Source organism: Salvelinus sp. IW2-2015, linkage group LG14 (assembly GCF_002910315.2).
Source record: "Salvelinus sp. IW2-2015 linkage group LG14, ASM291031v2, whole genome shotgun sequence".
NCBI classification, from domain to species: domain Eukaryota; kingdom Metazoa; phylum Chordata; class Actinopteri; order Salmoniformes; family Salmonidae; genus Salvelinus; species Salvelinus sp. IW2-2015.
The window spans coordinates 9,151,096-9,165,146 of NC_036854.1; the positions used below are offsets into that span (position 1 = coordinate 9,151,096).

The following is a 14,051-nucleotide window of genomic DNA, read 5'->3' on the forward strand; positions in this document are numbered from 1 at the left end:
CTTGTTTGCCAGCTTCCAATATAACCCCCAACTATCATTCATTCTACCACAACACCTGTGAAATGCTGAGTAAAGAGGTCACCCCAGAGACACATTGTCTTAGCGATGACTTCATCTGCACTGATCAGTTGAGGACTGTCGTGTAGGAATGACGCCCCGTCAGAAGACAATGCCCAGAGACATGCATGTTTTATAATTTACAAGTTTTAATTAATATTTGCTGTATACACAAGTGCTTTATTTACATGTGATACAGTATTTACAGAGTGCTGCTCAGTCATTAAACATAGGGATGCCGTTCTAATTTAGTCAAAAGAAAGTCTCTACCATAAAGAAAATCATGGTTCTTACTCAAACCTCAAAATAACCACCACAATCATCTCCCTATAAGCCACAAGTATGTATATATAAGATGCTCCATCACAAACAAAAAGATTTCAGACTGCAGTCAAAGTTTGGAGGAAACTCCTGACCCTGGTACAAAGTGGAAACAAGGCACCATCTTTATTAGAATACATGTTTGGAGGATCAGTGGTAACTCTTTCCTTCAACACAAACAGTTCACTCATTTGGTTCAGACAGAAAATGACCAATGGTTAGTGATGAAAACTAACTTGCTTCCTTGAGCCTGTATCCATAAAATCCTGCATCAGGTTATTGAGTACAGAAAAAAAAGGTACAAAACAATAAGCCAGAATGTTATTATTTGGTTAATTTGTACAAATGAAATTTACATAGCCAAAGTACCTTTGAAGTAAACAAAAGATAAAAGCTTTATGAACGGCAAGCTAAAATGAACAATGGAAGGGCCATATGGCAAATATTCTAAATCACAGGTGTCAAACTCATTCCACGGAGGGCCGAGTGTCTGCGGGTTTTCGCTCCTCCCTTGTACTTGATTGATGAATTAACATCACTAATTAGTTAGGAACTCCCCACACCTGGTTGTCTAGGGCTTTATTGAAAGGAAAAACCAAAAACCTGCAGACACTAGGCCCTCCGTGGAATGAGTTTGACACCCCTGTTCTAAATGCTACTTGAGTATTCCTTTAACACACAGATGTCAAACTCATTCCAGAGAGCCGAGTGGCTGTGGGTTTTCGCTCCTCCCTTGTACTTGATTGATGAATTAAAGTCACTAATTAGTAAGCAACTCCCCACACCTGGTTGTCTAGGTCTTAATTGCAAGGAAAAACCAAAAACCTGCAGACACTAGGCCCTCCACGGAATGGAGTTTGACACCACTGCCTTAATATTTCACAAGACATCACAATCAAATGATTAAGCATTAGAAGTGTTTGAATGAACTTAAGATATGGAAGATTCCTGAAGTCTAGACTATTGTGTCAGGAATGTGAAAACTTTTTCCATAGCTATTAAACAATAGTGCCATAATTTTGGGGGCAAAAATGACATACGATTTGGACACCAAGAGTACAATCATACAGCTGCTTCACTTAGGAATGGATTGGCAAAGGAGTGGGTAAACTGCTACACCTACTCAAGTTAAGGTTCTCCCTGCTGGTTATTATAACGCATGGTGGTAGTCAGGTAAATACTCAGAAAACTTCACTTCTATGGGTATTAGATTGATGGATATGCATGCTTATACTCTGGATTTTAACAGAGTATATGACAAGCATACAACAGTGAATTGCTGTTCTATACTGGTTTTACAACCATTTGAGATAAAGGTCTTGGATAAAAACAGTGGCAGCATGGTATGTTTTTTGCAGAATTACACCCCCCCCCCTCAAACTCAGAATGTCAGAGAGCATAGTAGGAATGGCTAAAAACAAAACATTTCAAGTACAAAAGAGACAGTGGTTTAACACTAGCTCCATTGTGATTTTTGTATAAATAATAAATCCCATGATCAATATTGTCACGCTTTCCTTCAAAGTTAATTTATATATCCAAGAATGATGATATGTGGCTCATGATAACCAAAAGATAGTGTACAGAACGTTTGTTTTTATGTGGCTAGTTGATGACTAAAATGCTATAAAACATTTGACCATACCTGCACAACTTTCCTTTCTTTGAATTTACAGTCAGAATACACAATTTTTCAGTTAAAAAATATATTTATGTACAGTTACTAGGGCTGGCACAATTACCGTATAACCGCGTAACCGACGGTTGTGGATGAAGACCGTCAAGACGGGACGGCCGGGCATTCGTGCATTTGAGTCCGTTTCTGCGGTAACATGTACTCTTAACGTGATTAAACTTTTTCGCTCCTTGCTGAAATAAGAAACTAGCAAACTCCCCCCACAATGCATCAGAAAAATAAGTAATTACATTTCTATGGCAGCACATGCAGTCAGGAGCGAAGGAGGAGAAAAATGTGTGTAAAAACAAAAACGGTTATTACGGAGACCGCAGTCATTTGGCTGGCCAATTACCATCATTCAAAATTCAATGACCTTCACAGCCCTAACAGTTACAGTATATTACCATTTGCATTATTTATGCAAACGTTCCTTATTTACAAATGGTGGTTCATTCGTTGAATATGCTGTCCAATGAGGGGATTCGATTAGGCTAGCCCAGGCAGGCGTAGTTTGCGCCGGGTGAAAAGTGATTGCAATTGTTTTGTGACCGGGCTGCTTCCCGGGCGCCCCGTTCTGGCCGACAGCAAAGTTGGCTCAAAACAAAAGTGACGTAGGTTAAGCACGTGGAGTGATGAGTAGGATTCTGTGTTCACAAGCAAAAGTGATTGATTAAAAAGCTTTATCTGCCTTCCCAATGAAAACTAGTTTAAAATGTTAGTTATTTTTTTGAGAAGTTATTCGTTTTGAGAAGGGTTCGCCTCCCTCACAGTCTTCACCCGGTCACGTGATGGGCACTGCCTGGTGCAACCCGGGCCAGTTTAATAGAATCCCTTCAAGGATTCAATCAGGACAACAGGGGAATGAATGACGCACCAATCAGGACTGGATCAGTCGCTGTCGCTCTCATTCTGGTACTTGGCTGTTGCTTTGATGGCACGGCCATTTTGCAAAGGCATCTCCTCGTAATCGCTCCTTCATAGAAAATAAATACATATCCGTCTGAGCAGAAACACATTTAGACATTCAAAGCAGGCATATGCAGAGTCCAATATCTAGAATTGATCTCAAGACAGTGACGCTACATCTTTAAGTAGAATGATGTATAACAAAGGCAATGAGAGACAGTGAATTAACATGACTACTTACCCGTATATGACTTCATCATCTGAGTCATTGAGCATGGAGAATGCAGGATTATCCTTCAACTGGGAGTCTAATACACAAGATAATGAGATTGACAAGGCAATAAGTAACCAGACTCATCTTTCAATTCTCATTGCATATTTTTTCTCTCCTCAAGAATCACTTACCATAAATGGCATCTTTTGAGGGGGAATACACAAATGCTAATGTGTACAAGTAAAAGTTGAGTAATCCATAGAAAGATAAAAATTCAGCTGGTATGTCGAGTTAAGGATCAGATCTAAGTAAACATATCTAATGCATGCAAAGCTCATCAAGATGACAATACTTTGAAACCTATGCTACTGACTGCAGAATTCACAATAGAAGAGAAGACGTCAGTGGCAGGTAGCCGAGCGGTTACGATTGTTGGGCCAGTAACCGAAAGGCTGCTGGTTCGAACCCCAAAGCTGACTATATTAAAAATCTGTCCATATGCCCTTGAGCAAGGCACATAACACTGATTGCTCCTGTAAGTCACTCTGGATAAGCACATCTGCTAAATGAAAAAAAWAAAAAATAAGACATTGACAAGAAAGGATATAGTTCTGGTAATGGGTTGACAACTCAGCAACAAAGTTGTCTTGCAGAGCCTTGGCACCAAACCTAAGATAGAGTATCGCCATGCTAGAGGGAATGGAACAAATAAGATATTATTATTATTGTTTGATCCCTCCAGTTTAGATACCATGACCAGGCTCAATAGAAGTCAACAGGTGACAATGGCCGTACCTTATTACCAGGACAACAAACGTCAGCGCAGTCAGAAACTTCAGCCGGAGATCTGATGACCAAGATGAGACCACAGTTCAATAGAAAGAATATTAGGAAAGGCTAAATGAGAGTGGATGTATCAAAGGCAACCCATAACTCTATCGGGATTAGAATATGACAAATGCATCATTGTTACCGGTATAGGGCATGTTCTTGAGCTCAGAACAAGCTCTGACGATGAGGAAGATGAGATACAGGATGTACAGGGTCACCACCACCAGGAAGAAAATCTTCATGCCCTGGAAGTACAACAACACCTTTTATCAACATGATGGGTGTTGCACTACCTCCACCGTTAATGTCCAAACTTCTACCAGGTTGAAAAATATTGATAATTATACACTGGACATGTGCTTCTGAATTTTCCATAAAAATTATCTCACAGAAGGTAAATGTGTTCCACTCACCTGGAAGTTAGCGATGTCCACTTTGTACTGGTAGGTGGGGTCCTGTAGCTCATTGACCCTGTGGATGTAAAGGAAATTAGAGCTCATAACATCCTTTTCCAAACAGAGTATGTTATACAGTGTTAGTTTGACAGAGTTCTTCAGACTTACGTTTGCCATATCCCCAAGGTAACTGCTGAGAGCCACAGGAGGCCGACAATGACCAGCTTAGGAAGATAGAACGTCAGACACTTCCTCTCTCCCTGAGACAGGAACCAGAATAATCCAGGATTAGAAAGAAGAAAAAAAAAAACAGGACACCAGACTGATTTTTGGGTTCCAATACTAAAATATAGAGTTTGGTTAAAGATGAATGTGAGACCCACCTGAACCCGGATGCCGTGGTAGACACAGAGCCAGAAGAGCAGCAGGGAACACAGGAAGAGGGCCTGGAAGAATGCATCCAGAGTCCTCGGAAACCAGCTGTTAACCAGGAACGACAGTGGGAAAAACGGATCTGAAACACAAGAACCCCAACCATCAAAACAGGTAAAGACCTAAAGACTGTAGTGAATATGAGTTTTAACAGCAAGGTTACGCCTTCAGAAGGGTACATTCAAACATATTACACAGTTTAAATATCAAGGCCTGGTGTGCAGTGGAAGGCACAAAGGAAAGAGTGGTAAACAACTCAATGACTCACCGTTATACAGCAGTAGTAGAGGCAGCAGAATGGACATCCACTTCTGCTCAATGCCCCAGTCTCTCATGGAGAACTTCCTCAGAGAGTGAGCAAACATGCACTGCAATACACAACAGCAAAGACTAACATACAAAGACAAACATACACAGCAGAAACAATAAATATTGATTCAATTGCATAGATCTCTTACCGTCACCATGAAGGTCAAAACCACAAAGACAAACCGGAACCAGATCTCCACTTGAGAGAATGAGGGATTATACATCTTCCACTGTGAGAGAGGAGAGAAATGTGTCACTGAACTGCAGTTCAAAGCCACTGTGTGTGTCAGTAGGATGAGACGCATCTTCAGAAACAGCCAGCTGACAGTTTTTCCAGCCAGTGTGTTGTGAGCTCACCATGAAGTTGACCTTGACTTCATAGGTGATGTTCTCCAGGCCTTTGAAGCTGACATTGATCTGGTACTGTGTGTAATTCAGATAGCCCAGGTGCACCACGATGATCTCATCACACTTCTGCAGGAGGAAACAGCAGGATAGACGCCTTGTTCATTGACCAATTGGTTGGTTGATAACTGATTGATGATTGACTAGTCAATTGCCTGACAAACTGGTTAATTGATTAATGAATGGATAGACCGATATATTGATTGCCACTCACAGCGCCACAGTGCAGCATTCGTGATTTCTGGTGCACGTTGCTGCGGATGTGCATGACGCTGGCATCCTGCATGACTCCCTTCAGCTCCACGTTGATCTCAAAGTGCTGCAGGAAGTCCACCACTGAATAGAAACAAAGGCAACAAACAAAAAAAGTTGTAAATATCCATATGACATGAAAGTCTTAAGGAGAAATACCATAATTTATAAGGGAGTAGATCTCACCAGTGCTGTGTTCCACCTGCATTATACAGGTGAGCCATAGCTGTTGGTTATAGGTGGAGAGGGGCGGGGACTGCAGGATGAAGGGACCAGTCTGAAACCATATTAGATCCATACTCAGAACATCACAATGTCAAATAGTGGACATCAAGGTGTGTCCAGGACTTGTGGGATCTAAGTGTTGATTTTGGACTTTGCACTTTTTCTCCCTTTTACCCTCCCAGTCTCACATATGTGTAAGCAACGGGGTGGTGCGGGTTTGTGCACTAATAAAAGCCATTTCTGACGTAAAGCAAACAGTTCAAGCACACTCCCTGCGATCCTGGCAAGACATGTATTTATATATGTTTGCTTGTCTTACCTTTATGGATTGATTTTTGTCCAGCAGTTCATCTCCACTGTATTTAGTCTCCGCAAGGATTTTAGGACCTGCAAAAGAATGAGCAAAGTAAGCAAAAGGATTCTGCAAAATATTTCTCCAGGTCTTCAGGACCAGGTAAGGACCAGACAAAGTTCCTGCACAAACAGGCTTGTCACACCTATAGGCAAAACTCAGTCTTCTCGACTAGATCACTTTCCTACAGCAAATCCATCATTGTACAGACATAGCATTTTCAACATTCTTTTCACTTTAGGAAAATTGTGTAATATTACCAATAAGGATCTTTCTAGTAAGGCTTTAAGAGAAAGATAGCAAGAAGAAGGTGGACTTTAAAGGATTTCCTTGCAGATAAAACTTCAGCCAGTAGACACCAGTCATCACCCTCTGATTATGTTGGCTGGCTGCTAAATCACCCTAACTAGCCTTTCTGGCTCACTGTTTCCCAGCAGTAATATAGATTYGGGCCCACTGCAGGTATACTAAGTGTGCACATTGATAGAATATATGAAAACTACATACCTGCCATACCAATGAAGACAGTGAGGCCAAAACAGATCAAGAACACCACAAAGACCAAAACAAAGTGTCTTTTGGAGAGTGTGTAGAGCCGCATGGGGGCTAGCCTGAAATTGAGAGAGGATTTCATGCTACAATCAGTTTCCTGCAAACAATCTCAGCGTCCTCTCTATGTGATGAAYATTTCTTGATTTAAACACCTATGCTGAAGACATTAAGGAGTTGTCATAATAAAATGGAAGCATAATGCAACTCAGTAATTTAGGATAGTTTAGGAAGCTTGAGGCTTATTATTTGGCCAGCTGTCAAATACACACTATCAGCTTTTGGAAACGTTAGATAAGAAATTAGTCACATTAGAAATGTTAATATATTGCTTAGTAACACACACCGGTACCAGAATATAAGACAGACCAAAAACACCTTCCACCAAAAACACGGTGGCGTGCAAACTAGTTAGTTAACGTGTAAAGTAACGTAGGTGTGTCTGTCAACTTTGCATAGGATCCCGTTGCAAGCAGACGACTGATTAAAAATGTACGATATGAAGTGGCAACAATACAACTAAGTTGTAGATCGTCTTAAACATGTGAACTTACACATCCATTTCTGTAGATTCTCACTCTAGAATCGAGATCAAATCAAAAGGTCCAGGTAAAATCCACATCCGTATACATCAGTCTGTATGCGACAACCAAATGAAACGTCACCACTGGATGTCGCGGGACTGAAGTCACGTGGGGACAGGAGAGTAGGAGGAGCTTCTTATTGTAGCTCAATTAGAGGGAGTGGATTTGGTCGTTGCAAGCGCATTTTTCAGATTTTCATCCTCATTTCAACTCTAATGAAAAACATGTGATTTCAATTTTGCCTGTATACATCAAATTGCTGATGCTATGTATTGGCCATTGATAGGCTTTGAAGCCACCGGTCGGCCATATTGGCACTCCCCAGTAGGAGCAGTCCATAGGAATGAATGGACAAAATTACATGTATTTAAGTATATTTTATTGTAGTGGGGACAGTGGCATTAGTAATCTCAAAATATTATACTTTAAGGAAAATGTTTTAATATATTTTGTCATTTTTATTTGTATGTTTAGCTCACATAATATAATTTAAAAGTATACATTAAGGTATCTGTAATATAATACATGTCAAAAACGAATGTAAGGCATGAATAAATATATTTCTATAATTTCCAAAATATGTTTTACAATGGTTGGGGAGTGCCAAGATGCAGGCAAGGTGGTTTCAACACARCGCACCCTATAGGTATATATAAATAATTGATCTAAATTGACTATTTAATCTGCTGTTAATTAAATATTGTTATTAAATACGATGATTGCACACTGTATGGTTGCAGAGATACTTTTAAGAAGGTGGGAAATTCCATTGAAATCGTATTAGCGACGTGTACCTTGCCCCTGCGTCGTCAATGGCCCGCCCGGTGCATTCTGGGCTGTTTTGGGACAAGGAGAGCGCTCCTTCAAGGATGTGAATGGGAGTCAATTGGGCGCCAGCTCAAAAAACCCCAAATCAGCATGAATTTCGTGAATAAGAACTACAACATTACAAATCTTTTCCGAGATGTAAGATAACTAACATTTTCTCTGTAATACCGAATAGCTTTGGAATCGTGACAATATGTACTTTCGAGGAAAATAGTCAGGTTTCTCGACTCATACCTTTACTTTGAGAAGGGATTGCGTGACGATTTTAGCAACCGCGTGACATAGCAWGACAACGTGACCGCGATTGGTTGACAGTCTGCTGGTTGGAGTCTCAATGGGATTCCTATCTCCTCCTTTATTTAATATCTGATGGTAGGTATATTTTGTAAAACCTGATTGGTGTTGTAATTACTCAAAACAGTTACAAAACGTTCTGTTTTGCAAAGAAAACTCGCGTTTCTATTGGAAAGATTAAGGTAGGTCCCGCCCTGTTTGCTGAACCTGTCCAATAGAAACACAAATTTTCGTTCCATTTTGCAACTGTTTGGAGTAATGAATACACCACAACACTTGTTGCCTTCACTCAGTGGCCTGTGCCTATATTATATAGGCCTCTGCCATACTGACCTTAGAATTTTATTGTATTATCAGCAGAAGTAACAGCATTTTTTAAACGAAGGTAGCCTATAGGGACACATATTTGACGTAATATCCCATAAAACCGAAAGATAAATAATGAAAAGCGTATCTAAACCTGCAAAACACGGCACTGTCCAAAGAAAACCAGTGATGCTTTATAGCGCACCTGAACCACAATGCGCCATGTTGAGGGTGGTGCATGGCTGCAGCTGGATATTCTGTCAAGAAGGCTATATCCATATTGTAAATACACATTGACAAATGTTAATCATATCATTATGTTAATACCTACATGAAAATCAAATGCCGTTAATAGGCCTAATGTATGCTCACAAATGCTTGTTCATTATAGAGTAATGATTGAATTAACACAAAAATACATATATTGGATTATTTAATATTGGTGTAGTGACCCTATAATCTACCTGTAAAAACGATCGTCGCGGTAAGGTGTCAGGTCTTCCTTTAATTCGTTATAGACCTCCTGTATCTTCTTACAGAAATATTTAAGTTCACTGTACAGAGGGTTTTCAAAGGCGGAGTAGTCGGTGTCCATCGTGCTGGTGTCTGAGGTCTGAAAATGGCGATGGGAAATAATCCGCAGCCTTTACAAAACAACGCCGGTGTCTCTCTTTTGTGATCTCTCGTTTAATTGAAACTGCAGGCAAAGCTTTTTTGTTCGTGCAGGTCTAAAGAAAAAGCACAAAAAAACGAGGGGGCGGAAGCGAACATACAAATACAGCGGTGAGAATCACGTGACATAATTCAGCACCACGGAGAGAGGGAAGCGACTGTGATTGAAGATCAATGCTCCTACAGCTTTTCATCTGCATTTCTGCACGGATACAAGGTTTACTACATTAAGAGAAAGCTATTTTCTATGGGACTTTTGTGCCCAACACACTTTGTTTTAGAGGGCTACATGCTACTAGGAATTACAATTTTAGCTTTATAACATAGTAAAGTTGATCATTGTTAAATGAAATTCGTAAGCTTATAGAAGAAACCTGTACAAGGATATAAAGAAATCATACATTTTTCAATATGAAACACTTACAGGGTTCCAAGGCACTCAGAAGTGCTTGAACGATAAATTATCACATCCAAACAGACTAGACACACAAAAAAAATCTGAAACAATGACATTTTATTCAAAAGATGCGTGACATATACAATTGTAAAATAATTAACATGGCATGCCTTACTACCGTTCACTATAAACATTCAGTCACCAAATCACTCAGATTTTTTCAAGTTTTTTTTCCTATATATGTCTACAACTACATGTACAAAGCACATTTCTGATCAAACGAAAAGCCAAATCCTACAATGTCTACTACAGGTTACCACCTCAAATGAATTCATTGAGAATCCTAAACCAGTGTCCAAGGGAGATTTGTACATGTTTTCAGTGGCTTATCCAAACGGTCATGTCATGTGGACTGATGTGTGAGTTGTATTGAAATAATACACAATCAAAATTGACCAGTCAGTCAACATCATGAATGTGTAGATTTCCATTGCATGGTGAGAATAAACAAAAACATAAAACGCTTAACGGAGTGAAAAAGGTTTARCTTTCTAGAGGGGGAGAATTGGTGGAAATACACACACTGAAGAAGTTAACATAGATAACACTTATGGGATCGGTTGACCTCACAATTGAACACACTTGACACATACTTCCTTAATGACTACTACCAACTACACTCAAGGACAGGGCACTTATTCAGATCTTCTCCCATCCACTGCAAACTTCACAGAACACAGAATGAAAAGTTGCCTCTCCCCTACTTGCCCACCCCCCCCTCCCACCCCCCCTCTGACAAATAGGCTACACCAGTAACAAACCCCTTTCAACAGAAAGAAATGTTCAGCAAAGTCAACAAGTTATATACAGCCTTTAGCGTAAGAAAACAAATCTAATAAATAAAATGTAGACCAGCAAAAATAAATTGAATACCATAGTTTCCCCACACTACTAGTGTGAAAGTGAAGGGTTGTCAAACAGTGTTGGTGAGGGGAGGACCTTTCTTTAGAAAATATTGCACAACAAAATTGTTAACACAAAATGAACATTTTTAAGAAATTTTCTTTTCTTTGAATCAGGTCCATCTTAATCCCACCCCAACCAACAACTATCACATGCAGCTCAGAGGAAGAAAGAAAAATCTAATCTAATAATCTCATTGCTGTCAAGACCATGATGTGTGGATCTGGTCCGGAGTGATCTCTCTCTGTCACACAAGTGATCTAGGCCCCTTTGTATTAATCTTCCAAATTGTAGTAATTCATTTTTTTTTGGCACACACCCAAGCCTGGATGTCTAACAAAAACTAGTCATCTTAAAAGATTGCAATTTCAGCTTGCCAAGTTCTAACAGGTTAAGATAATTAAGGAGAAAGCTGAGGTTAACTTCAAAAACTGAAAGATGTCAGGTTTCTCAGGGATTGTAGTGTATTTCTATAGTTCTACTACTGTATTACAGCTCTCCGCCATAATATTGAACATACAGTGGGCTACGATGAAAACAGCTGTCCAACTCCACCAGATGATTTTACAATATTTATGAATGATATGTGGCAGTTATTTACATGACTTAAAAATTATAATAATAATAATAATAATAATGAAATGGCATAGGTGAAATATACAAAAATATTTCCTGTACCTTGCTTACTCATTTAGTGTGGGCTTAAGAGTAGACAAGCCTACACGCTGACGCTCACTTCACAGAAGTGACAGCAAGTGACAAATTACTTCATGTCAGGGAAACAAAGGTCGGATTGGTGAACTCTTACCTCTAGGATCTTTGTTTGTGTCCCCGTCAACATGTCACCATGATAAAAATGGGAGATACAGGATAACGGTCACAACTATTCTGTAAAACCATTTTAAAACACACCGATTTTGTAGTGTACAGAACAGCATATCAATTAAGTCTCTGTCTCTCCCAAATAAAGCAGACATCTTGAAATCCATGTAAACAAGGTACTAAGATTGTATAATAACAACATGAATACGAAGAACAATTACAATGTTAAAATTCATATCTGAATACTGTATGACCTATTCGTAACAAGAGGAAAAACAAATGCAGAGATACATTAAACCATATGAGCTACATCATCTTTTTTTCCTTCAAATTCCAAGGACTGCCGTTCAGCTTACATCTTTTTTCCCCCTTACCTCTCCAGAGTTCCTGACAACAGGGAAATCAGAAAACTTGCGCATTTGCGTGTGCTAGTGCTCCAACAATACAATGCATATATTGAAACCTCAAATCCAGCCAAGATAGATTTGGATTGTAACAAAACACATGGCAGATAACTAAAAAATAACATTTCAAAAGCCTAGATTTCCCCCCCAGAAAGTTAGATCTTTAGGTGTAAAAACCTAAAAGCCAAAGCAGTGTTATAAAGTGATGATAACGGTTTCTTACAGCAACGGATTTCAGTGCCCAGTAGTACCTGTACGCTCTGGAAAGAAAAAAACGACATCTTCAATCTTCCAGATAGTTTTTTCAAGTATTACTGCTGCTCCTTTTTAAAACCGCACAGAGAGAACGACTCATCTCTCGGGACCATACCGACAGGAAACCCAAACCGTTAGAAGGTTGTAAGTTAAGTCTTTCCACTAGCTAGCTTTCATTAGCTAAAGCAGCATTTATTTGCATGACGACTACAGAAAGCTGAGCTCTTGGGCCCTGTAAGCAGTACAGGGGACCGCTGACTGTGCCAAGGCAAACTATGGCCCTGCTCCAACGCCTGCAGCCCATGCTTATTGCACCCTCTGGTGGCCACATTGGGCAGTGCAGCACCACAGTGTCTCGTTTTCTCGCTTGCGATGCGATATGCAAACAGAGTTGATTTCAGTCTTTCCTCCAATATTAAAGTAACTTCAAATTAAATAATCTTGTCCTTCCAGCAGATGTTCCGATCCTCGCTAGTATTCAGTGTAAGGGGGTGGGACCTCATTTGAGGCGTTGAGTAACATTAGCTAGAGCCACTGCGAAGGCTTGAACAGCAGAGAACGGGTACTGGAAGTCCAGGATGTAGGCGTTGCCGTCAATCCTGCCAAACTGCATCACCTGGTCACAAACACAAACAAACAGTCAGAGAAAATAGACAGGAAGCTAACAAACATCATTTCAGATTGTCATGAGTTTGAGCTATTTCCCTACTGAATGCTGAATTATATTTATTCCATGTCATAATCTTAGAAACGAATGGATTCACTCTTCTACATTCCTACACTATCTATACCCAACTTCCCATCTATGTGTAAAAACTACATCTCTAGCCACCTCACCTGTCTCCCCTCCAGTTCGATCTGGAAGTTCTTGGCYGACTCCTGTGTGACACGTCCCCCAAAGTCCAGCTGGTAGACCTGAGTGGCCTCATTCCACAGTGGTTGCTTGTTGGCCATCACATAAACAAAGCCCTGGCTTCCCAGCCCGCGGTCCTCCTTCTCATTGGCCTTGCGGCACTTGATCTCCTCTAGCTCGCTGGCCGCCCGTAGGCTCCTCTTGCTCTTCCAGCCCTTCTTGCCGCTCTGGCACTGGTTGAGCAGCTCGTCCCCGCTGATGAAGAGCTCAGGTTCACTCTCTGAGCTGTCCTGGAATTCGCTGTTTGTGGGAGCCTTGCTCAGCTTCTTAGCCTTCAGCTGCTGCTCCTTCTGGCCTTTGGGCTTCTTCTTTTCCCTGCTGCCCAGCCGCGGGCTGGAGATCAGAGAGTTGAAGTCACCCAGGGCCCGGCCTTCCTTCTTGGATTTGCCTCCCTCGGCGATGGCCGGTGCATTGGCCTCCTCAACCCTGCCATCTGCCCGCTTGCGGTTCTTCTTGCCAAACTTCTCAGCACTGCTCGGCACAGGGCTCTCGTTGAGGGAGAGGACCTCCTGGAAGCCCTCTCCGGCCTCCATTGCCATGGCCTCTGGTGAGCCACCGTGACCCTGCAGCTGCAGCTCTGCTGGGGGTGGTGGAGGGGGAGGCGGTGGGGGAGGAGGGGGAGAGAGGACTGACTTGTCCACCATCGTCTGAGAGAGCTTGGGGGGCATGGGGGGCAGTGCCCCGAGG

General features: G+C 41.0%; 2 protein-coding genes across 3 annotated transcripts in view; both read right to left on the reverse strand.

The window, feature by feature from the left end:
* Nucleotides 1-2,426: 2,426 nt before the first annotated feature.
* On the reverse strand, nucleotides 2,427-9,653 carry tmem181 (transmembrane protein 181). Of its 2 annotated transcripts, none has more exons than XM_023999627.2 (17): nucleotides 9,403-9,653; nucleotides 6,885-6,988; nucleotides 6,345-6,412; nucleotides 5,987-6,077; nucleotides 5,763-5,884; nucleotides 5,501-5,617; nucleotides 5,293-5,373; nucleotides 5,103-5,202; nucleotides 4,786-4,916; nucleotides 4,571-4,662; nucleotides 4,421-4,478; nucleotides 4,150-4,252; nucleotides 3,972-4,023; nucleotides 3,784-3,866; nucleotides 3,368-3,457; nucleotides 3,204-3,270; nucleotides 2,427-3,029 (listed from the first exon to the last, which is right to left on the reverse strand). In XM_023999627.2, the coding sequence occupies exons 1-17, from the start codon at nucleotides 9,531-9,533 to the stop codon at nucleotides 2,945-2,947; spliced, it is 1,575 nt and encodes a 524-aa protein (XP_023855395.1). In that variant the 5' UTR covers nucleotides 9,534-9,653; the 3' UTR covers nucleotides 2,427-2,944. The 2 variants fall into 2 exon arrangements, with proteins under 2 accessions (XP_023855395.1, XP_023855396.1); XM_023999628.2 differs by lacking the exon at nucleotides 9,403-9,653 and adding an exon at nucleotides 7,481-7,580.
* A 454-nt stretch (nucleotides 9,654-10,107) lies between these two features.
* The window catches only part of tulp4a (TUB like protein 4a), a 57,480-nt gene continuing 53,536 nt past the window's right edge, over nucleotides 10,108-14,051 (reverse strand). The window contains 2 exon segments of the mRNA XM_070446475.1: nucleotides 10,108-13,067; nucleotides 13,289-14,049. Of these exon segments, the coding sequence (XP_070302576.1) occupies nucleotides 12,951-13,067; nucleotides 13,289-14,049 (878 nt within the window). The 3' untranslated portion in view covers nucleotides 10,108-12,950.